The 21,568-nt window shown below is 43.3% G+C and overlaps 2 protein-coding genes and 1 long non-coding RNA gene across 15 annotated transcripts in view; 1 reads left to right on the top strand and 2 right to left on the bottom strand.

Annotated features, from left to right (window-relative positions):
* Window positions 1-21,568, top strand: part of LOC108023362 (eye-specific diacylglycerol kinase) — a 102,270-nt gene that overhangs the window by 51,572 nt on the left and 29,130 nt on the right. For 7 of the 13 annotated variants that reach the window (XM_017092755.3, XM_017092753.3, XM_017092745.3 and 4 more), the window contains exon 2: window positions 20,525-21,304. In XM_017092755.3, the coding sequence (XP_016948244.1) occupies window positions 21,038-21,304 (267 nt within the window). In that variant the 5' untranslated portion in view covers window positions 20,525-21,037. The remainder of the gene's footprint in view (window positions 1-20,524; window positions 21,305-21,568) is intronic. The other 6 variants (XR_006368148.2, XR_006368149.2, XM_017092754.3 and 3 more) reach the window with 1 other exon arrangement.
* The window catches only part of LOC122818671 (uncharacterized), a 61,874-nt gene that overhangs the window by 3,137 nt on the left and 37,169 nt on the right, over window positions 1-21,568 (bottom strand). Inside the window, exon 3 of the long non-coding RNA XR_007764532.1 lies at window positions 9,060-9,342. This is a non-coding gene — a long non-coding RNA (uncharacterized LOC122818671). The remainder of the gene's footprint in view (window positions 1-9,059; window positions 9,343-21,568) is intronic.
* On the bottom strand, window positions 2,005-3,268 carry LOC108023365 (uncharacterized). Its single transcript, XM_017092764.3, has 2 exons — window positions 3,063-3,268; window positions 2,005-2,994 (listed from the first exon to the last, which is right to left on the bottom strand). Exons 1-2 carry the CDS (start codon window positions 3,126-3,128, stop codon window positions 2,467-2,469), a joined length of 594 nt encoding a protein of 197 aa, XP_016948253.1. The 5' UTR covers window positions 3,129-3,268; the 3' UTR covers window positions 2,005-2,466.

Consider the following 21,568-nt stretch of genomic DNA (forward strand, 5'->3'; position numbering starts at 1 on the left):
TTGTTAAGGACCTCCTTCGAGCCTTTTAAAAGCCGTTATCTGCCGGGTTCCTATCCAATTTTGGCTCCCGGTCGTCATGGCATCCCCCCAAAACGACCTGGTGCATCTGCAATCCGACTCCCAATTCCACCCATAATTTGGTAGCCTCGTTGCACAGGCTAGTGGATTTGTTCGATAATCCGAACGCATGCGAAATGTCATCAGGCAAGGGAAAAAGCCAGGCGCTTTGGGTAATTAGGAGAAGTAGGCTGGCTTGCGACTGATTAGCTAGTTTTCGGAATTAATGGTTCGACCTTACAGGGGCATTTAAAGAATTTAATTTGTCATGGCCTAAGTCGTGATTTTTGGCCAGAACTAATTGGGAATTATAAGTACCAACTTCTGCTTACCAACACTGGAGCCCCATTTGGTGGCATGCAACAAATCACCGCCCGGAGACAGCTCCGCCCCGAGCCACGAGCAATCTACTGAGTGTTAGCATCTGCGACTGGCTCCGAACTGTTGCCAGTAAATAAACTGGCCAAATTTGTCTAATGCGAACTCCCAACTCCCATATCTCAGGCCCCGGGGAACTCCCCTCTTCGGGGGTCTTTGTCTTTGCGGGTGTTCTGTTCTGTAGCCTTCTGTGCATAATTCACGAGTTCAAATTGCCAAACGCCACATAAATGTACAAACAGGCACGTATTTATATATCTTGCCATCCCCGTCTCCAAGGCCCGAAAAGGGCGTGCCCCTCTTTCTTATTCTGTGGGCCTTATGCAGACAATTGTAGTCAGCATTATAGTAATGACAGCATAGTGTTGCAAAGGAGTTTAAGTTCAAGAAAATATTTCAAATAAAATAACCTATAATAACCTGATGAAACGGATGGGGAAAGGGTGTCATAAAAGAAAGGAAAACTCAACTAAAAATAAACGAACAAAATGTTTTTTTAACACTTTTGATAAACCTATTTTTGCGACTTCAAATTATCCAAGATTTCTGCTGCGTGTGTTAAATCTCTTGTTTATGCTGCAAAAGGCCCGGCCTTTTTAATCCACTTTGAGAGCTACTATCACTTCAACCGCAGTTGTTTAAAATATATATACAATATAGGTTAGGTCGCTTTGGCTTTGCGGCTTGCATGCAAATTTTATGTTTTAATAATAAGTCCCTGGCATGCAAGCGTCGCATATTTTATGCCAGCTGCTGGGGGCCGCGGGGATTCCAGGTGAAGGGGCCGGGGGCCGGGTGCCGGGGGCGAGCCCACCTGGAGTCATTCAGTCAGTTACTCACTCATTCAGCTGGCCCACTCAGAGGTTCGTGTCCCGTGCTGTTTATTTTCAGCCCAATTGTTTTTTGGCCACGGGCAAAGGAACAAAATGAGTATTCGCCTTCCCACTGCGGAGTTTATTCCGCCCAAAGATGACTTCGGAATACATATCTCCTGGAGTGCCATTTGGCACCCGCCTTGGCACAATGCTTAGCAGATGCACCGAAAATTGATTAAAAATGCCCCAGCTCGGAAAGTGGAGCAAACTGTGCATCGCGGCACTTTTTGAGTTCTCGATTGCGGCGGCCAGTGCGTGCGGTCATGCAAAATGCAAATGTGAAATATGATTGCCGCTATTTTGTGGCCAGTCGACCGTTCCCACGATCGTCTAATATTTGGGGCGCGGCAGAGTAACACGTTAACGGGGCTAAGGAGGGCAAATATCGATTCAGAAGGATCATAATATTCTAAGATACGCCTTAATGCAAGTGTTATGTTTTTCAGACCACAGATATTTCAATTTTCTTGTGAACTTTTTAGATATATTTTTTACGAAACTGAAGTTCTATCTCAAGCTCCAACCTTTGAATCCACTCGTATTGAAATATATTTTGCGCAACTTAAAACCACAGTCACTCGCCTGCGAACGAATATCTCCCTTTCTGCTGATTTGCGGTTACTGCCAGTTGCTTTTCCATATAAAAACATATATTTGTGCATATGGGGTGTGAGTGTCGCTGTCGCAGCTGGTATACATTTTCCTTTCCATTTTTAATTCGCACTTAATTAAAAATCCTCCGCTGACGTGCGACACGCATGGCTTTCAACCGCCTTAACCCCGGTTCGACCCCAGTTCAACCTCAATCCCGACCAGAACCTCTGACAATTGCAGCTGGCTTTCTGCCGAGCTTGAAAGAAGCGTTTTTACGATTGCACTGGGAAAACGCGTACACAGGAGGCTAATTGTTTTCCCACTTTTATTACTAACTAAAGTACACAACTAAAACATAAGGGATGGGCAAGCTGATAGGACTCACATTCAAAACAAAGTAGCTAGAATTTACGAATATTTTAATTCGCAACGGCTTCACCTAGAAATTATTTTAGGGCTTTCTGGAATATCATATTGAATAGCCAATTCTAGCCACAAAAAACATTTTTTAAAATATACAACATTAAAAAAAATAAAAAAAAAGTCATCATTTCAGAGATCCCTAGCAAGACTTATAGATAGTGGCATTGACCTCGTAGTAGCACAGGGCCTTCTTGGTGACCTTGTCCTTGGGGTTCAGGGCGTAGACGGTGCCCTCCAGGGTGTACAGGGTGTTCGGGTGGTACATGAACTTGAGCAGCGCCGTCTCCGGCGGCACCTGGATGCGGTTCATCACGTACACGCCCTGCTTCAGGGGGCAGGCCAGGCTCATGTTGCTGGCCCCCTTCGAGAGCATCAGCTTGGCCACGTTGTTCCAGGCGGACACGTGGCGGATGTACCGCCAGAAGTCGCAGGTCTTGGTCGTCGAATTGTAGAGGGTGCGCGGCAGCTCCGCCCGAGGGGCGGCGGAGGTGGAGCTCCGCTTGCGGGGATGCTGCAGCAGGACGAGGTGCCACAGGGGGATGGCCACGTCCTGGCGCACCGTGGTCACCGAGGACATCGAGTTGTTCTTCTCGAACATGTTGATCTTCAGGCCGTAGTTGGGCGTGTCCCAGGACCGGACGCCCACCAGTTTCATCATGTAGCAGTGCTGAGATGGAGATTAGGTTAGTGGTAACAAAGTAGTGAGAGTACTGTATTTTCTAGGCCTGCCACCACCTGCTTGGTCAGTTGCAGAAAGCCAAACAGCGTTAAAAAGCCCAATAAATTCCTATAAAATCCCATTCTGCGGGCAGCACGACACACGAACAAAGAGCGACTGAGCGAACCAGTGAGCGGATAATGGACGCGTTAGCAAAGTGATTTATCCACTGCAGCTAATGATAACTTTCGTGATTTGTCACACCTCAATTGGATCAATTTCGCGGCAATTGCGAGCTAATTGCCAAATAATTGTGCGAGCATAGATGCGGGAATTATGTGCGACTTCAAACTCTGCAGTTTGACCCCCGAGGGCGGCTAATAAAATAAATAACACTGGCTTGCAGGTTACAACAATCATTGCATTTGAAAATGTAATACAAATTTGTAAGCTAAAAGGAACGTGTATCTTGTATCTTCTACATTTTATTTCTGTTGAAACTGACTTTGATTTTATGGAAATTTCTGGATTGTTGATTAAGTGACCGGATATACTTAAATGTTGTTATATATATCTCTTTTTGTTGGCTGGTGCATGGGAAGCCCAATCTTAACGAGGCTGCGTGTTTATTTAGGCTGGACTCCAATTGAACGGAAAATGTTGCATGCTGCGAGCACCGGCTATCCTTTGTCATGGCTAAAGTTATATGTGGTGTGTGCTTCCAGCTAATTGCATTTGCCTGTGCCGCTTTGGCTTCTGATGCTTCCCGTCCCCAGCTTTCCGTTACACTTTTCAGCTTTTCCATGTAGCGAGTGTGCAGTATACACTTTTCCTGATCCGTTTCCGGCTTATTTGTTTGCCTGTGCTCGCTGCACGGCATCAATGGACCGAACAATGGATTGAAATCCACTTCCCACTGCCCGCCCTCCGGACTGCCACATCCTCGAACACGTCGGGCTGTCACTTCCTTTTGTCCCGCCTCAGTTCACTTCTCATATTTACATTTGCTGCTATTTCCCCCGGCAAATATTTGCATGACACTGGCCCCAAGCACATTTTCCAGGAATTTCAAGGCATTTTCGCGCCCTGCCAGCCAGCATCATCCAACATCATCGCATCAGACTGAATGCGATTTGAGTGGCGGTGGAAATCTCGTCCATCAGCCTTCAACTTCCCTCATTTTGTTTCGCATTCGATTCCTCTCAGGATGGTCATTTAATACATGATTGCTGATTGCTGATAGCTGATAGCTGATAGCCACTGTTTGCCAATACTGCTCTTCGAGCAGAATTAATTAAATTAATGGCCTAATTAAAGCTGAATGTAATGAGCTGCAAACGGGGCACTCGAGTCTTTACCAATGAACAGACAGAGCTGCCTTTTGCTGCCTAATTTCCCGTTTAAAGTATCTACTGGATACCATCTGCGGAGGAGAGGAGAAATTATCCCACAATCTATAGGCCAGAAAATCACTCCACTCCAAAGCCAGCTACTGAGTAGTGCAAAATGTATCCAATATCTCCTGTTCTCCCGTTTCTCCTTGGCCCGCTTCGGTTTTTGTTTTTTGATTTGTGTCAATAGGCTTTTACGGGCTTTTAGTTGCACGATTGGCGGCTGCAACATTCTGCTGTTGTCCTCCACTTTTCGCCAGAGAAATTCCCATCTGCAGAGAGTGGATACGTGGTTGCAAATATTCTAAGCGCTTTTCACATTTCAAATGCACAAAGCCATTTCAGAGCGGCGGACAGCGAGTTGTTCTCCGTTTGCGGCTGCAGAAAAGGCAACTTTAATGGGCCCACACGTTGGGAAAAAACCCCATTTTCCAGACCTGTCTCTCTTCGGCCGCTTTTCCCATTCTCTCTGCACGGAGAAAAAGTCCGAGCACCTTGGAAAATGTATCTTACTGCTGCAATAACCAAGGATTATCTGAAGGTATGTTGGGGTACAAATTTTAAATATAAATGTATTTGTATTATTTTTAAATAATATATTATTCTAAAAACATTCAAATTGTCCTAGGCTTTTGGTATTCATATTTTCCTATTATTAAAAATGTTAGGTGTTTAAAAATATTCTGTAATATTACAGCTATTTTTAAACACCTTCTTAGGCTGCCAAATGTTAAATATATATTTTTATAAGACATACTTTAACACAATTTTCCAGAAACATCTCCCTGGCCTTTCGCGCCATGTCCTGTGGGTATGGCGAAGACATAACTACTAGCAAATACCTAAGTGATGACCAATTTCGCAGATATTTGCGCTCAGTACGCCTCTTGGCTTCTAGCCTTGTTTGTCTCATATCGTTGCATTGCACTGGGGCCTTGAACGTTTTATGATTGCACTTTTCAGCAATAAAATAACGAGTGGGCCGGGCATTGCGGATGCAACACCCCAGGATCGTTCCCACTCCATCCAGATCCCACATCCTAGATCCCAGGGCAGTGCGACTTCACAGCGAATGCTCGGCTGACACTTTAATAACCCCAGACGCGGCCGACACTTTCAATAAACTGGCTGCTCGTCGTAAAAACACAACACACATAAAAAACAGGAGCACTAAAAAAGGAAAATAAGCTAGGAAAAAGTGGAAAATGCGAGGAGGGGAAGGAGAGGAGGGCCCAGGACACTGGGGATACGATGTCCTGACCAAAAGCTGTCAACGCGTCGCCATTGCAGCTCATAAACATGGGGCCCCAACCAGATCCTCGGGCCCCTTTCCCCTAATTTTCCCACATTTTCCCGCCTTTCCCCGCCTGTCAGTTATAGTTTTGGACCACCGCATCACATTTATTTCGTCGCCATTTCTCGGGCATGCTTGTGTTCTGCTGTGGGAACACGCTGCTGTGCACTTTATTGCCTGTCCTGCATAATTGTTGGGCTTATTATTGGATTTTGAACAACATCCCATCGACAGGACTCGACAGCCAGCAGGACGCAGAAGTCCGACGATGAGTTGGGTTCCTAAATGAGTGGTAATCCTTGGGGAAACATGGGCTTTCCATTGTCAAACTAATGAGTTTGGTGTATGAGTATTTGCAGTTGGCTGAAATGTAATACCAATTAATAATCAGTCACTTTATTTCTTAAATAATTAATTAGCACATTTTCATTTGTAATCCTTTAAGTACAATTACCTCAAAAACCATACCAGGAAATTTACTATTTACCCTGGCAGTGGTCTACTTCCACTGGCTCCTGCACTTGTTTTATTCCATTGTGTGACTAATCCAGGCTTTGCAGGAATTCTCCAACTGAGCGGCCATTTGATATTAAAACTTTAAAAAATCTAGTTGGCAAACAAATGGGATGTTTAATTAAGCCCATATTTGCAGCTGGCAAGTTCCCTGGACCTTCACAGTCCCTGCCCTAATAATCTGCCCTTAAAGATCTGCTATTTTCAGCAATTATCCCGCACTTGTATCACGCATATTACGGATATTACGCATACGCCACGCAGGCCGGTTGATTCCCTTGACCAACCAGGCGCCGAGACAAAACACAACTCATCAATCTCTGACAGGTTTGGCTGGCAGAACCTATGCAAAACCCAAGCCCAGGCCCAGCGCCGAGCCCAAAGTACTCGTAAATTTCATTTAATCACCCTGGTCCTCGGGACTTTGATGTAGTGCGCCGGGAAAGAGAAAATATTAAACTCCAAAGGACCGCCGTGCACGTGGCCATTAAATTGCCGGCCCTCGTTCCTTTGTCTTCCCAAGCACACTGCCACATACACTGCGGTTGTTTCGTATGAAAATTTATTGGCTCTGCGACTGATGAGGCAGGAAGAGGTGGCAAATTGGGTCAACGGCAATAATAACAACGAGGTGCAACAGTTCGGGGGCCCGGGGGACGGAACGGCATGGACCGGAAACGGAAATGGCGGAAATGGCGCTGACACGCCCAAGGTCAGCGAGATGTGTGGGCTGGCTGTGTGTGGAGGATCCTAGTTGTAGGGTGGCTGGGGCAAGCCCAACACACAAATAAGCACACACACTGCTGATGGGGAGTGCAAATTTATGTAGGAATTAATTGCAACGAGCTGCGGGACAGGAAAACGGAGCCTCAGGAGCCCGTCCCTGACTTTAATTAGCCTTAGAACGAGGCCTCAAGCCCGGCATTAACCGAATCAGTCGGCGGGGCGAAATGCTGGCCTTACTCAGATTTAAAGACCAAAAACGGCGAAAAACAAAGGGGCAATGCGGCAGAAAACAGGAAAATCGATCGGATTAAAGGCCTCGAATGATGATAAGCACCTCAACTCTATCAATTTACCTTAAAACATCCATTCGAACACTCGTGAACGTTGAATCCCTTCAAGTTGGCAGGCGAAATAACAAAATCATGCCGCAATGCCAATGGCCAGCCGTATTATCTGACTCTCCTTGATTAATGGACACCAAATTGCATTGCAAATTTCACCTCACATCGAAATTTAATTGAAACGAGCGATTTTTCACTCGAGTGTTTGTGGATGTAATATTTATTGAACAGTGTTGCACGAGAACCGAAACCCACTTATGTGCGGCGAGCCACTGGAAGAATGTTAGGCGCACAACGGCAGAGGAAATCAACTCATTACCAGGAAAATATCTGTTCACTAAGAACCTTTTCATTAGGTTCATTCAAGTAAAATAATAAAAGTTTAATAGAAAAAAGTACAGGTCGCTTAAAATCAGCTCAAAAATACACTGATTCAGGCTGAAATAATTGCAGCAGGCAGCCAACTTCATTTGTGACTGCAAAAGTGCACATCAAATGGTTCAATGAGAGCCCTGCGAAGGAGCACCAAATCAAGCAGAAATAATTTCCATTGACACTTTTTTGTTACATATTAATGGAATTGTCTAGTTAATCCAAAAACACTTATTCAACCAGAAATAATTCGAAAGGACAGTGAACTCGTATGACAAAGAAAATGCATTCGGTAACTGCGATGATTAAAAGATCAAAAATAAAAGTTCAATAACGACTTTTCCCCGAGTGTAGAGGGCTGTGCAGTGTGGTTACGGGGTGTATAATTACGAATAGTCAGTTTGCTGAATGTTGGCAGTGCTTCCTGCCTGAATAATTGACACGAATTTAAAATGCAATTGTCGTCGGCGCTTTCGAGGGGTTTTTATATTATTTAATGGCAGGGGCTGCTCCTCCGATGACTTTGTCGGCATTTTGTCAGCCACTTTTGTGCGTTATGTTTATTAATTCATTGTAATTATTGCACACTCGCCAAGCCATGCGGATGTCGTGTATACGCCACGCTATTCCCTGGGACCTCGAGGCTTTTAGTGTCCCCATGAATATTGCATATTTTCGGGCGATGCACATTAATTGCGCGGGGCGTAAACCGAATTTAGAGCTCAATTTTCCAGCGATTTCGATCCGGTTTCCCATCCGATTTTCCTGACAGCCGCCTGGGATGGGCGTAGGTTCTGCTGCCTACTGCCTACTGCCTACAGCCTACTGCCGTCTGCCAACTGCGAGTGATGCGTGTGGGCAGGTAATTTCGAGCGGAAAATTAATATCCCAAGAACGGCGATTGCTTGCCAGCTTCATCATCCTGTCCATTAACAACCCGTGGAGGTGTAGCTGCATATTTGAGCCACATGTTGTTTGGGCCATCGAGCGATCCATCAATTATGCAGCCGGCATTGTTATGGACCTGCAAACCGACTTTAATTTAAGTGCTTAATATATTTATGCTATTTGGCGATTCATTTTTAATCGGGCCACTTAATGGCATTATGCGAAAAACAATACAAAGTGGCATTTTTAATTTATTCAGTGTAGTTGATTGTCGTCTGCTGGCTTATTAATATTTGAGTAATTCATTTAACAAATGCAATTGTACGGCTTCTAGTGGCATTAAGGACTGTCCTTTTTTGTATGTTTCTTTGTAGTTAAATTGCTGTAATTAAATATTGATCTGTTAAACAGAGCCGGCCCAACGGAAAAATTAATTTATTTCAATTCTAAACTGTGCTATAGTAACGATTGTGGTGGGATTTATTTATTAGTCGTGCAAAAGCAGTGGCGAATAAATTGTGAATAATTTATGAGGCACTCATAACTCACCTGCGCAGCTTTCGCCCCTTTGAGCTCCGGTAAATCCTCGAAATGGATATGGATGATCCCGACCTGCGAGAGTTATTCGCCATTCAGTTGTCCATTCGCAGCGAAAACTTTGCATCCACTCGCAAATGAATTACAACTCACTTGCGGCGCCACACTCATGTGACACCCATGATTCATTCGCCTGTTGCGCCTGCCACCCACTTCAACCCACTCCGCCCCCTTTTTATTTCCTGTCAAGGCCGTACCCACTCACACATGTGTAACTGATATATTTATTCAAGTGCTGAAAATAAATAAAACACAAAAATAAAGAATCAGCCACGGACACTGAAATGGAAACTGAAAAGTTGGCGCCCAAGTTAAGCGGCATAAATTTGCGGCGTGCTTAGTGTTTAGTCAGCTAACTTTTAGCAGCCACTGTCCCAGGGACATTTGCAAAAGTTGCCCAACTGAAACAAATGGCAACAAATTGTAAATAAATAAAACTTTTTGGCCACTCGGGGCCTGCATACATAAATCCCATTGAATAATGCCGATCAATTTCGGACTTTTGTGCCCTGCCTGTCCGGACAAAGTTTTTCCAACGGTGTATATATACAGTTGGGTCTGCGCAAATAGCACTGGAAAATCGTCAGGGGTAGCATCGTTTTTTTTTGCGAAAATTTTTCAAAAAATAAATTTTCTAGATGTGAATGTCAGTTGGTAGGGAATTTAATTACGAGCTCAACGAGGTATGCCATTCCAGTTTTGGGCCATTACTTTTTTTGTTTCACCCAAAATACTGATTTTTTTTGGGTTGAAAAATAGGATCTTAGTTTTTGACGAAAAACTGATTTTTTTCTTTTACCTTTTTTGATGTAACTTGGTCAAAAATAGGCCAAACCTTAAAAGATGCGCCGTTTTGCACAGCTAACAAGCTAGACAATTGATATCAGTCATTTTCCGGCTAATTATAGAAACTAAAAATTTTCGAAAATTTTCAATTTTTTTGCAAGGGGTAGCATCGTCTTTTTTTGAGAAAATTTTTCAAAAAATAAATTTTCTAGATGTGAATGCCAGTTGGTAGGGAATTTAATTACGAGCTCAACGAGGTATGCCATTCCAGTTTTGGACCATTACTTTTTTTGTTTCACCCAAAATACTGATTTTTTTTGGGTTGAAAAATAGGATCTTAGTTTTTGACGAAAAACTGATTTTTTTCTTTTACCTTTTTTGATGTAACTTGGTCAAAAATAGGCCAAACCTTAAAAGATGCGCCGTTTTGCACAGCTAACAAGCTAGACAATTGATATCAGTCATTTTCCGGCTAATTATAGAAACTAAAAATTTTCGAAAATTTTCAATTTTTTTGCAAGGGGTAGCATCGTCTTTTTTTGAGAAAATTTTTCAAAAAATAAATTTTCTAGATGTGAATGCCAGTTGGTAGGGAATTTAATTACGAGCTCAACGAGGTATGCCATTCCAGTTTTGGGCCATTACTTTTTTTGTTTCACCCAAAATACTGATTTTTTTTGGGTTGAAAAATAGGATCTTAGTTTTTGACGAAAAACTGATTTTTTTCTTTTACCTTTTTTGATGTAACTTGGTCAAAAATAGGCCAAACCTTAAAAGATGCGCCGTTTTGCACAGCTAACAAGCTAGACAATTGATATCAGTCATTTTCCGGCTAATTATAGAAACTAAAAATTTTCGAAAATTTTCAATTTTTTTGCAAGGGGTAGCATCGTCTTTTTTTGAGAAAATTTTTCAAAAAATAAATTTTCTAGATGTGAATGCCAGTTGGTAGGGAATTTAATTACGAGCTCAACGAGGTATGCCATTCCAGTTTTGGGCCATTACTTTTTTTGTTTCACCCAAAATACTGATTTTTTTTGGGTTGAAAAATAGGATCTTAGTTTTTGACGAAAAACTGATTTTTTTCTTTTACCTTTTTTGATGTAACTTGGTCAAAAATAGGCCAAACCTTAAAAGATGCGCCGTTTTGCACAGCTAACAAGCTAGACAATTGATATCAGTCATTTTCCGGCTAATTATAGAAACTAAAAATTTTCGAAAATTTTCAATTTTTTTGCAAGGGGTAGCATTGTCTTTTTTTGAGAAAATTTTTCAAAAAATAAATTTTCTAGATGTGAATGCCAGTTGGTAGGGAATTTAATTACGAGCTCAACGAGGTATGCCATTCCAGTTTTGGACCATTACTTTTTTTGTTTCACCCAAAATACTGATTTTTTTTTGTGTTGAAAAATAGTATCTTAGTTTTTGACGAAAAACTGATTTTTTTCTTTTACCTTTTTTGATGTAACTTGGTCAAAAATAGGCCAAACCTTAAAAGATGCGCCGTTTTGCACAGCTAACAAGCTAGACAATTGATATCAGTAATTTTCCGGCTAATTATAGAAACTAAAAATTTTCGAAAATTTTCAATTTTTTTGCAAGGGGTAGCATCGTCTTTTTTTGCGAAAATTTTTCAAAAAATAAATTTTCTAGTTGTGAATGCCAGTTGGTAGGGAATTTAATTACGAGCTCAACGAGGTATGCCATTCCAGTTTTGGGCCATTACTTTTTTTGTTTCACCCAAAATACTGATTTTTTTTGGGTTGAAAAATAGGATCTTAGTTTTTGACGAAAAACTGATTTTTTTCTTTTACCTTTTTTGATGTAACTTGGTCAAAAATAGGCCAAACCTTAAAAGATGCGCCGTTTTGCACAGCTAACAAGCTAGACAATTGATATCAGTCATTTTCCGGCTAATTATAGAAACTAAAAATTTTCGAAAATTTTCAATTTTTTTGCAAGGGGTAGCATCGTCTTTTTTTGAGAAAATTTTTCAAAAAATAAATTTTCTAGATGTGAATGCCAGTTGGTAGGGAATTTAATTACGAGCTCAACGAGGTATGCGATTCCAGTTTTGGACCATTACTTTTTTTGTTTCGCCCAAAATACTGATTTTTTTTGGGTCGAAAAATAGGATCTTAGTTTTTGACGAAAAACTGATTTTTTTCTTTTACCTTTTTTGATGTAACTTGGTCAAAAATAGGCCAAACCATAAAAGATGCACCGTTTTGCACAGCTAACAAGCAGATTATTAGATTAGGTATGTCAGTCCAATTTTGCACCATTACTTTTTATACTCCGAAATACATTTTTATTAGGTGAGAACAGCTTTTATAGAATACTTAAAAAATTAACTTAAACATTGGTTATACGAATCATAGATGTTTGTTTTACACAGGGGTGCTATTTTGTTGACCTCCTTTGTACACTGTCCAACATAATTTGCAATGAGATTGTGTCTGCCGGCGACTCGGAAGACGATGCTGAACTTGATTATGCTACCGAAACGGTTTTGTTTATGTTTATGGAAATTGTTTTCCTCCATCCTGAGCTCTTTTTCGCCGAGTTTCCACAATCCAGAATCCAAGTATCCAAGTATCCAGTGTTCAGTGCTCAGTAGTTTGGCCCCATGGCAGGATTATCCCCCAGTTTATGCGCTTAATTGTTGTTTGCCCTCAACTTTGGGCCCAGTTACTTGTCATCTGGGCGGGGTGGTTGTTGTTCTGCCGCTTCTGCTGTTATCGTTGTTTTTACTGCTGTTATTGCATGTCGTAGCTCCAAGGAGGGGGATTCCCACTACCGGTTCCCGATTCCCACACTCGGCGACAAACAAACAAACGCACAAAACACCGACAACGTCGAAAGTGTTTGCTGCCATTCTGTTTTGGGACAAGTTAATCAGATATCAGATCCGATTGGGTATCAATGGACCGGCTTGTTTGCTCCCGAAATTGAAATGCTAAACCCGTGGAGGAAGACAGCATGGTAGACGGCATTTTCCGACATGTTCCTGAGATGATGGTGAAATCCATCCAGAAATTCGAACAAAAAGTTTTGCCGGAAAGGGTTGTGCAGTCAAGTCAAGTTAAGTCACTTTCAAAAAGTCAGTTACTAATTAAAAGTGGTTCTTACTTTTTAATAATTCCTTTTTCTTCTTAAAAATATCGTTTTAAAAAAAATTTCCACACTAAGTATGATAAAAAACTGTGGGATTAAGCCATTGAGCTACTATGCTTTTTATAGTTAGAACAAAAAAAATACAAACAATGATAGAATATTATGTTATAAAATGCTTTTATCTTAGCCAAGTATTTTTAGGTTCAGGAAACAAAAAATAAATATATATTTTTTTATTAATAAATATTCTTCGGGCAGTGAATAAACCTCAATTATTTCCCTGTAGTCCTGTGTTTTGCATACATTTCCCTGAGCCAAACGTCAACATTCATCCTGGCCTTATCCCAGTTAACTGAAAACTTTCGCTATTGAAAGCGACTTGGCTAATTAGTGGGGACACAGGGATTATGCTGCCAAGCTTCAGGCTGGATTTTGCCTGTACACGAGTGTGCCGAGAACTTGCGGCAGCCAAAGTCCCGTCGAGCACTCATTATCACTGCCGAACACCAGACACCAAGCAACTATACAGTATTTGTCCTGAATGTATCCCAAATAAATATATATGAGGGGCGAACTGACATTCCCTCTGTGCGGTAATGGAAAAAGTTAGAAGGCCCGGACGGAGTCGGGCGCTGTTGATTGCATTCGCTGTTGGCTCTTTCAATAGATATTACAATAAACTGCAGCAGTCCATTGTTGTGGGCGCCGAGAACTCGGAACTCAGAACCCAGAAAACAGAACCCAGAACCCAGAACCTAGGGAGATAACAACAGCGCCCACAAGTGCAACACCATTCAGCTGCAGACCATTCATGCAATCAATGTGGGCGCTATCCGGTAGTTAATCTAAAACTGTTTGCCACTCCCACTGAAATCACCCCGCCCTGAATGCATGTAATGTGCCTAATGAGCATTTCCCAGGGAGGGGGTTGAGTTTTCCAGGGGAAGCCCAGAGGGAGCTCATCCGCCTGAGTAATGGCCATCGGAAAAGACTCTATGTTGCACAATGGAACCGCCGTAATTACACTAATAAGCCGGAAAACGAGGAGGTTGGGGAAAACCTGCAAGTATCCAATATCCCGAGCTGAAAATCAGTTTTAATTGGGCAAGTTCGAAAGGCAAAGTATTGTAAAGACTTTAATTCGCAATCCAGCTTGGTATATATTTAATGTTACATTTCTTAGCCCTTTACCTTCTGGAATTTTTGGGGGTGGAAACCACTTATTTAAGTCAGGATCTTTTTGATGCCATATTCCCGCGTTGATAGTGTCAAAGTAATGCAATTGACTAGATGAGGCATAGCCGCTTTTTGAAAAATATTCGCTGTGCTCTCAGCTATTCCGACATCTTGCCAAATTCATTATTTGTCTAACGAGGAGCTGTGTGTAACTTTGCAAGCACTTGGGGGCACTTAAAAAAATATACCTATGTTTTTAAACTATTATGTCGAACCGCTCGAGTTGGAAATTGACGAACAACTGAGCTCGATTTCTAACTAAGCGAATGGAAATTTCTTCACCTGGCTTTCCGTTTGACGACGAAGAAACCGGGGAAATGGGGAGAGAGAGGCTCTGTTTGTTGTTGAAGCTGCTTAAAAATTGATTAGCACCTGGCCCGTAACAAGTTTCAAATTACCAGGAGGCGTCTAACTGCCCTCGGTGATTTCAGCATTTCCACTACCCGCATCCCGACTTGTTGTTATGTGCCTAGCTGCTTAGCACCTTATAACACTTTACTTTTAGGGCCTACAGTGCGGAGGACGGGGCTTCGGCCCTGTCCGAGTTGAAAGAAAATCCATTGTCGGAGATTAGATTCTGGGTATTTGGGGATCTTAGAGGAGAGATGCGCCAGCTGGGCAGTATTTAGGGTTGGCCAAGACAAGATATCAACCAGGACATTACAACTTTTATCACTTCAAAAAGGAGGTTGTTATTTTCTAATATTATCAAAGAGAACCCCTCAAAACTGATGATTTTTTTGAGAAGTAAGACTAAGCTGTTAACTCTTCGAAATATTTATTCCCTCGTTTCTAGCAATAATGAAGGAATGTGTAAGTATACATTTCTTGTTTATTTTAACACGTATGACTTGGGTGTTCCCTGCTATTAGTTCCTGGCAGTACTTTTCCAGGGTACCCACTTATTCACCTGGAGCCACACACAACCTGCACAACAATCTCGTTTATTGAGACAAGTACTTAGCGCGTTTTGGCCTTGTTTGCTCTCTTTTCGGCCCAACCGCTTTTTTACCAGCCGCATGTTAAATGCCCTAATTTCCCGGCCACTTTATGTTGACTTTGAGTGGGTCTGACGTTGCCTTAGCACCTCGGTGCGATTTGGCCAGAGCCGGGCCTGATCCCCCCTCGAAGCACTGCCCACTAAACCATCCCACCCCCCATGTGTCAGCACCCCTCCGCTTGGGAAAAGTCAACGAGCTGTGGCCTGTCAGTGTGTGCTGACATAATTGCAAGTGGATATCAAATATTGCCGCTCGATTCCTACGGCTAATGCCGTCCGCCTGCTTCGAGAGGCTGTCAGGGGCAGGCGGGCCGAAGAGGGCGTGGCAAGGTCACTGGGGGTGGACAAGCCACCACATCCCCAAGAGCACAAACAGCACACAAATCGAATCGGGTCCTGAAATACTCAAAAATCCATTTCAATAGAGTGCCAGAGATGTCAGGTCAGGAGGTCAGGGGTCGGGCGGCGGGCGGCGGGAAAGGCGGAAAAGCCACGCGATTTTATTTAATATGTGGTGGACTCAAAGTGTGAATCAAAGGAGGTTACAGAGCCAAGAAACACATTCGAAATCAATGAGGTGGACTGCGATGCGGGAAATGCGGTCATTATTTTACCCGGGCGTTAATCAAAGAACAGGTATTGGAAAAAGATTAAGCCCAAACGGAGTTTAAATTAAATGTAGTATTTTAGTAAAGACTTTTTGAATATATATCAACGATTTTCAGTTGCTTTCAAGTTGATAACTGTCTTGTTTCTGTTTGTGACTCTTGAATCCTCTCCCAAAATAATTGATTGTAATTTCGCGTGGTCGATCCGCATAATTTGCAAAATCCACTGTGCACCTGCACACTTTCTGCGAACTGCCCGTCAATTCGCCTGCCGCCAGTTCTCATTACTTGTCTGTCACTTTTGATAATTGCATGACGCGTTTTACACGCGAGTTGAGCGCGATTTTCGAACATTTCGAATACACAGACTCGCAGACCCGCCCACATGTGTGTTTATGTGTGCTGGCAGGGACTATCGAGGGCAGTTCCTTACAAGGATTTGCACTTAACCTGCTCCACTTGCAGCCCAACGTGGCATCGATTGAGATTGCAGGGAAATCGAGGAAAATTGCGAGAAAAGCCGTCGAGAAGCGAACAAAAAACGGCTCCTCAAGTGGAAGCAATCGCTCAAGTTGGCAACCCTTTTTCCCTCTGTGTGTGTGGGTGGGGGTGGGCCGTTTTTATGGGTTTCCCCCTGTTGGGTTTTCCTGCCACCTGCTGACGTCACTATTGACCCACTTGCAAGCCGAATCGAATTCGCATTCAAAAGCGCCAGCCAACTGAGATGCCAAAGATGAAGATGCACTGGCGAAAAGAGGGTGCATTGTTCTACGATTTCCTTTGGCTTAGCTATCACTTCAAAGAAAACATCATCGATAATATTGTTGCATTAGTAATTCTAATTGCAAGTATCTAAAGGTATTTCATTTTCACACTTACAAAAGATTTGAGGTGGCACTGCAAAAGCTGTGAATATCAATATACGGTTTTGCTAAAGCACATACATATTTTTCCAGTGCATCGAGAAAAGCGGACCCCGCTAAGCGCCAGCGAAAAAGCCCCTGCTCACATTTCAATCTCTTGCCGGCAGCTCGGCTCGGATTCCTCAGCCATTGATAAATATGCCAAATCATCGGGCACGTCCTTAGACCTCCGATCAGTCCCCAGGACACGTGCAACAGCGCCGGAGCCTCGAAAGCAGAACGGTGCCAAAAAAGAGGAGAAAATTAAGGCGGAAAATGAAAGGGCGGGGGCGCTTGCAAAGTTTTTCCATTCACTTTTCGTTTTGTTTGCCAAGTTATTCTGACAAAATTTATTTAAATATTCCGCCGAATTTCCTCGAATACTTGGGCCGAGGGTCTGGAGGGTGTGCGACGTGTACTTCGAGCCCCTCGATGAAGTTGTGGCGCCAAAACGCTTCGCGTTAAATAATTTCCCCAACAGTCATTAGATGCAGCAAAAACACACGGCTCGTCCCTCTTCCCTGGCAGCGACAAATGGCAGCAAATTATGATGCTGCTGCCAAGTTATTCTGACGAAAGGGAAACCCAAAGCCACCCAAACCCACCCAAGCCCCACCCCATTTTTGGCAACCCCCAGCCTAACCCTTACCCCATCAAGCGTAAACTCTTCTCTTCTTCGGCCAATTTTTCTTTTCGGTTTATTTCTCGTTACTTTTTTTGAAGAACTTTCCCTGCTGCCAACAATTAATTGAAATTAACATATTTTTCTTCTTTTATTTGAGACAACTTCCCGCCTCCCCCTCTCCGCCCCTGACCGCAGCTCCGCGCCTGACTAACTTAATTTCCCCGAGTTTTCCTTTCCCCCGCCGCGAAAATTAAAATGCCGCGGATTAATTTTCAGCCTCGGCACGGTGCGCGGGGAAAGAGAAACAAGAACACCGGGAAATAAGCCACTCGGAGCAATTAAACTCTTGCCGAAAGTTGGCAAATTGATTTTCCCATTAATTCCAAATTTCACCAGTATCACATTTCGTATTCCACCTGGACAGGTGAAGAACTTTCCCATTAGACTCGGTTCCGAAAAACCTTAAGTGGGCTCCAATCATGGAGCGAAATGCAAATGCTTTTGTATCTCAAGGTCGCAAATTCCTTCTAGGAACAAGCATAATAATTCCAGATTAATTTCTTAAAGAGAGCTTTCAGATTCACTGCTCGAGATATACTTGTTTATTTTAAAAGCCCCCTGTGATCGCCCAAAATAAGCATATTAAAGTGCCGGCAATCGGAGGTCATCAATAGCACTCGGCTGGTTTTTGGGGCCACTTTTGTGACAAACTGCAGGTTAAGCGGGCTCCAAATTAATTTCACAAATTGTTTATGGCCTGTAAGTGAAGCGCTTTCATTTCTGCGGCGCCTTTAATGAGCCAGACTCAAAGCAGGGGCGCACGCCAAGGGGGATTTGCCGAATTCCAGATGGCGAGAGGACGGGAATGCGAATGAGCCTGGGGAGCAGGAGGGAGTCTGGGGGCCGGAGGGCTTCCCTCAGTCACATAATAAGGGCATTCCTCATACGCCACCGACTCCCCAGTTGCTCCATTTGCAGCGCTTTGAGCTGCTGTATACCCACTTTATATTGTTGTCGTGGCTCCTCGTTGGGCCTGGTTTTATGAAAAATTATACAGAAACTTTTTACTTAGTGCCACGCGGGCTCCGAACAATTACGAGCCCATCAGGGAAGTTGGCGAGGCCAAAGGCGGGGAGAAAGGAGAAAGCGGGGTCAAGTCGAGAGGTCGGCAAATAAATAACGTGTTTCTAACAAGCCAGTATGTGTGCGCACTTGATTTGCCGGGTGAGTTCAGATGTGATACAAAAGCCGCGGTGCCAGAGCCTAGCCCAATTGAAAATGGCTTCCCATTCGAAGCCTGGCTTATCGCTGCCAAACACAATCTGTCAGTTTTCCACTAATTAACTGAGTGGCGAACAATGTCCAAGATTTATGGGTGTTCCTCTCGGCGGAAATTGACTTAATTACAAAGTAGGCCCCTGCTTTCGAACGGCATAAATCAGGGCAATTGTTCGGGAAACTTTGCTTCTATTCGGAGCATTCTCAAAAGTTTTGAGGCCACCAAATGGCCGGCTTTTCGCTCAGCAGGGGATTTTCGGGGGATTGCCTAGATGTGCGTATTTAAGTACTGAATAGTCTAATGCTGGGACAAATAAATTAACAAGTTATGTTTGTTCCACAATTTTATTTGTTCTTCCTGAGCATAGATTTATTTCAATACTAAAACTTAATGAAAGTAGTTGCCATTACACGTTATTTTAGTAAAGGAAATTTAAATTAAACGTAACAGTTGTACTCATACCGTGAAGCTACGGATATACTTGTAATAACCCCTTTGGCTATTTGAACTTTTTCGAGCAAAGCCGGAAAGTAGGCCACACTGTTCGGGCGATGTTTCTATTGAGGAATTTCAATCTCAGAAGTAGGCAGTGCACTGCGCACCTGCATTCCACCTCCAGTTAAAGCCCTGCAGCTCGGACTGCCATTTGGCTTTTCTAATTACGCACTTTAGCGAATTCCCGGCGACTCGGAAAGCCATTCCATGCCGTCACCTTTTGGCAAACTTTGGGCATTTCTATGGAATTCAATTTCAAAGCTATATCATTTTCATTTAATTTCACGCTTTCAATTTGCGACCCACACGAGCACGGGGGCGCTCTTTGTCCGGCCGCATCCTTTTTTAGCCCGGCCCCTGACCCCTGCGACACTCCGGCGACCCCCTTTCGCCCGTGGTGACCCCGACCGCGCCACGAGAGGAGCCGCGGCACATGCCAAAGGTATGCCATAATGGATTTTTGCCGTTGTTTTCCTCCGGCCACCTATTGTCTGTAGTAAAACGAAACCGCCCCTCGAACTGCGCCCCATTTCCCCACTTTCCCCATTTTCATCCGCTCCCCAGCCCGGAATCAAACCGAACCGTAGCGAACCGCATCGCCCGTCAATTTAGCACTTTCAACTAAACACACGTGCCTCTGTGTGTTTTTGGAATGGATTGGAATGGCAGGGAAAAGAATAGAGGGCAGAGTAAAAAGCGAGCAAAGTTTTCGAAAAACAAAAAAGGGGAAAACTGCACATCGCCTCAAATGGCAAACATGAGCGGGTCAAAGGGCGAAGTCGTGATCAACCTGATTGCCGTGGCGGAACAAATACTCAGTATTTTCGGGATCTTAAATGTGAAATATTTTGTATCATAAAAATAAAACCTATTTAAAGGGATTTTTAGGACAGAAAAAATAAATTTCTCAGTAATCTTGCAAAGCCAAGTACGTTGAAATCCTGTTGGGATATGCGTTGCTATAAATGAAAAGTAAATGTTTTATAACGACAGCATAGTTTGTTGATTTTTCACCCCTCCCTTTTTTAGCGGTGCAACTGGCAGCAGTTTTTAAAAAATACTTCAAACAAACATTTTTAGCACCGGTGGCGATAAAAGGATTTTTCAATTTACGGAAAACCTTCGATGCGAGGGCTTTTGTGCGAGTGAGTGTGTGCGTTTGAGACTTCCACGAAATTGGTCAGCAAAAATTTGTTTGGCGTGTAAATTGAGCAGTTTTTTTGGTTTTGGTTTTTGTTTTTCGCAGCCATTGTTTAAGTTTCGTGTGCAAAGAAAAGCTGCGGAAAATGCTTTTTAATCATTTAACTAACGTAATCAATTCTCCCGTCTCTCTCTCTTTTCTGGGTCCTTTGTAAATTGCAATTCACAGCGCGAAACTTTTGATTAATTAAAAGTAAAACAAAAAGCCGAGAGCCAACCGACAACTGACTTCTGGCGAACCACACAAAAACAACACGACGAGAGTCCTAAAACTCAACCATCAACAGAAAAGAACTTCTCCTCCAGGAAGCTAAGCTAACAGAAAAAACACACAGATAGCAAAAAAATTAAACTAAACAGAACATCAACATCGAAATGGAATTGGCCATCAGAATTGTCAATCCGCACTTAGCTCACTACAAGAACAACAACTTCAGCAGCAGCATTCACACCGGCAACAGCAAACCACTAATCACCAGCAGTAACTACAGCAGCAACAATTGCAGCATAAACAACAACGACGAGGACAACAATCCCAACGCCAATAGGGACAACTATATAAGAACGACAAGAGCAGCACAAGGTGCAACAACCGCAGGCAACTACCAATCAGCAGCAGCAGCAGCGGCAACAGCAGCAGCAACAACTTGCAACAGACTTGTATTGGCAACAACTAAGCGAAATGCAGCAGCCGCAGCAACAACCATCCATCGACCAGCTGACCGAGCCCATAGCTTCGACCAGCGCCGCGGCGGCAATTAGGCAGGCGGCTGCAACAGCAACACCAGCAACAACATCGTCAACAGGCAACAACTTCCACCAGCAACTGCAAGCGACAACGGCAGCAACCATGCAACGTCTGCGTACAACATTCACGCGGTCGCGCACTCCCACAGGTGCCGAGATGAAGATGCAGAACAGCCTAGAGGTGCCCAAGCAGGTAAAAAAGGTGCATACTCAGTAATTCTGATGTTACCTCTCGATGTTGCCCGTTTGTTGTTGCCAGTGGCATGCAGATTTGGGTTGTTTCTTTGTATTGGTTCGGCTTTAGCTGACTTTTGTCGTTTGTCGTTTTGCTTTTTGTTTTTTACCTAGGTGGTCTTTGAGCTGTACTATGTCCCACGTTGGGCGCCAATTATATATGTCATCACTTTAAATCTGTGAACGCTTTTTATTTCTAACCTACCTTTTCTGGGGGTTTTCCTTCCCTACG

This window comes from Drosophila biarmipes, chromosome X, assembly GCF_025231255.1.
Source record: "Drosophila biarmipes strain raj3 chromosome X, RU_DBia_V1.1, whole genome shotgun sequence".
In the NCBI taxonomy this organism is placed as follows: Eukaryota; Metazoa; Arthropoda; class Insecta; order Diptera; family Drosophilidae; genus Drosophila; species Drosophila biarmipes.

Coding starts and splice junctions, on each gene's coding strand:
- LOC108023365 (XM_017092764.3), bottom strand. CDS start 3,128: ATGGGATTTTATAGGAATTTATTGGGCTTTTTAACGCTGTTTGGCTTT. Junction 2,995..3,062: donor TTCTGCAACTGACCAAGCAG/GTGGTGGCAGGC, acceptor TCTCCATCTCAG/CACTGCTACATGATGAAACT.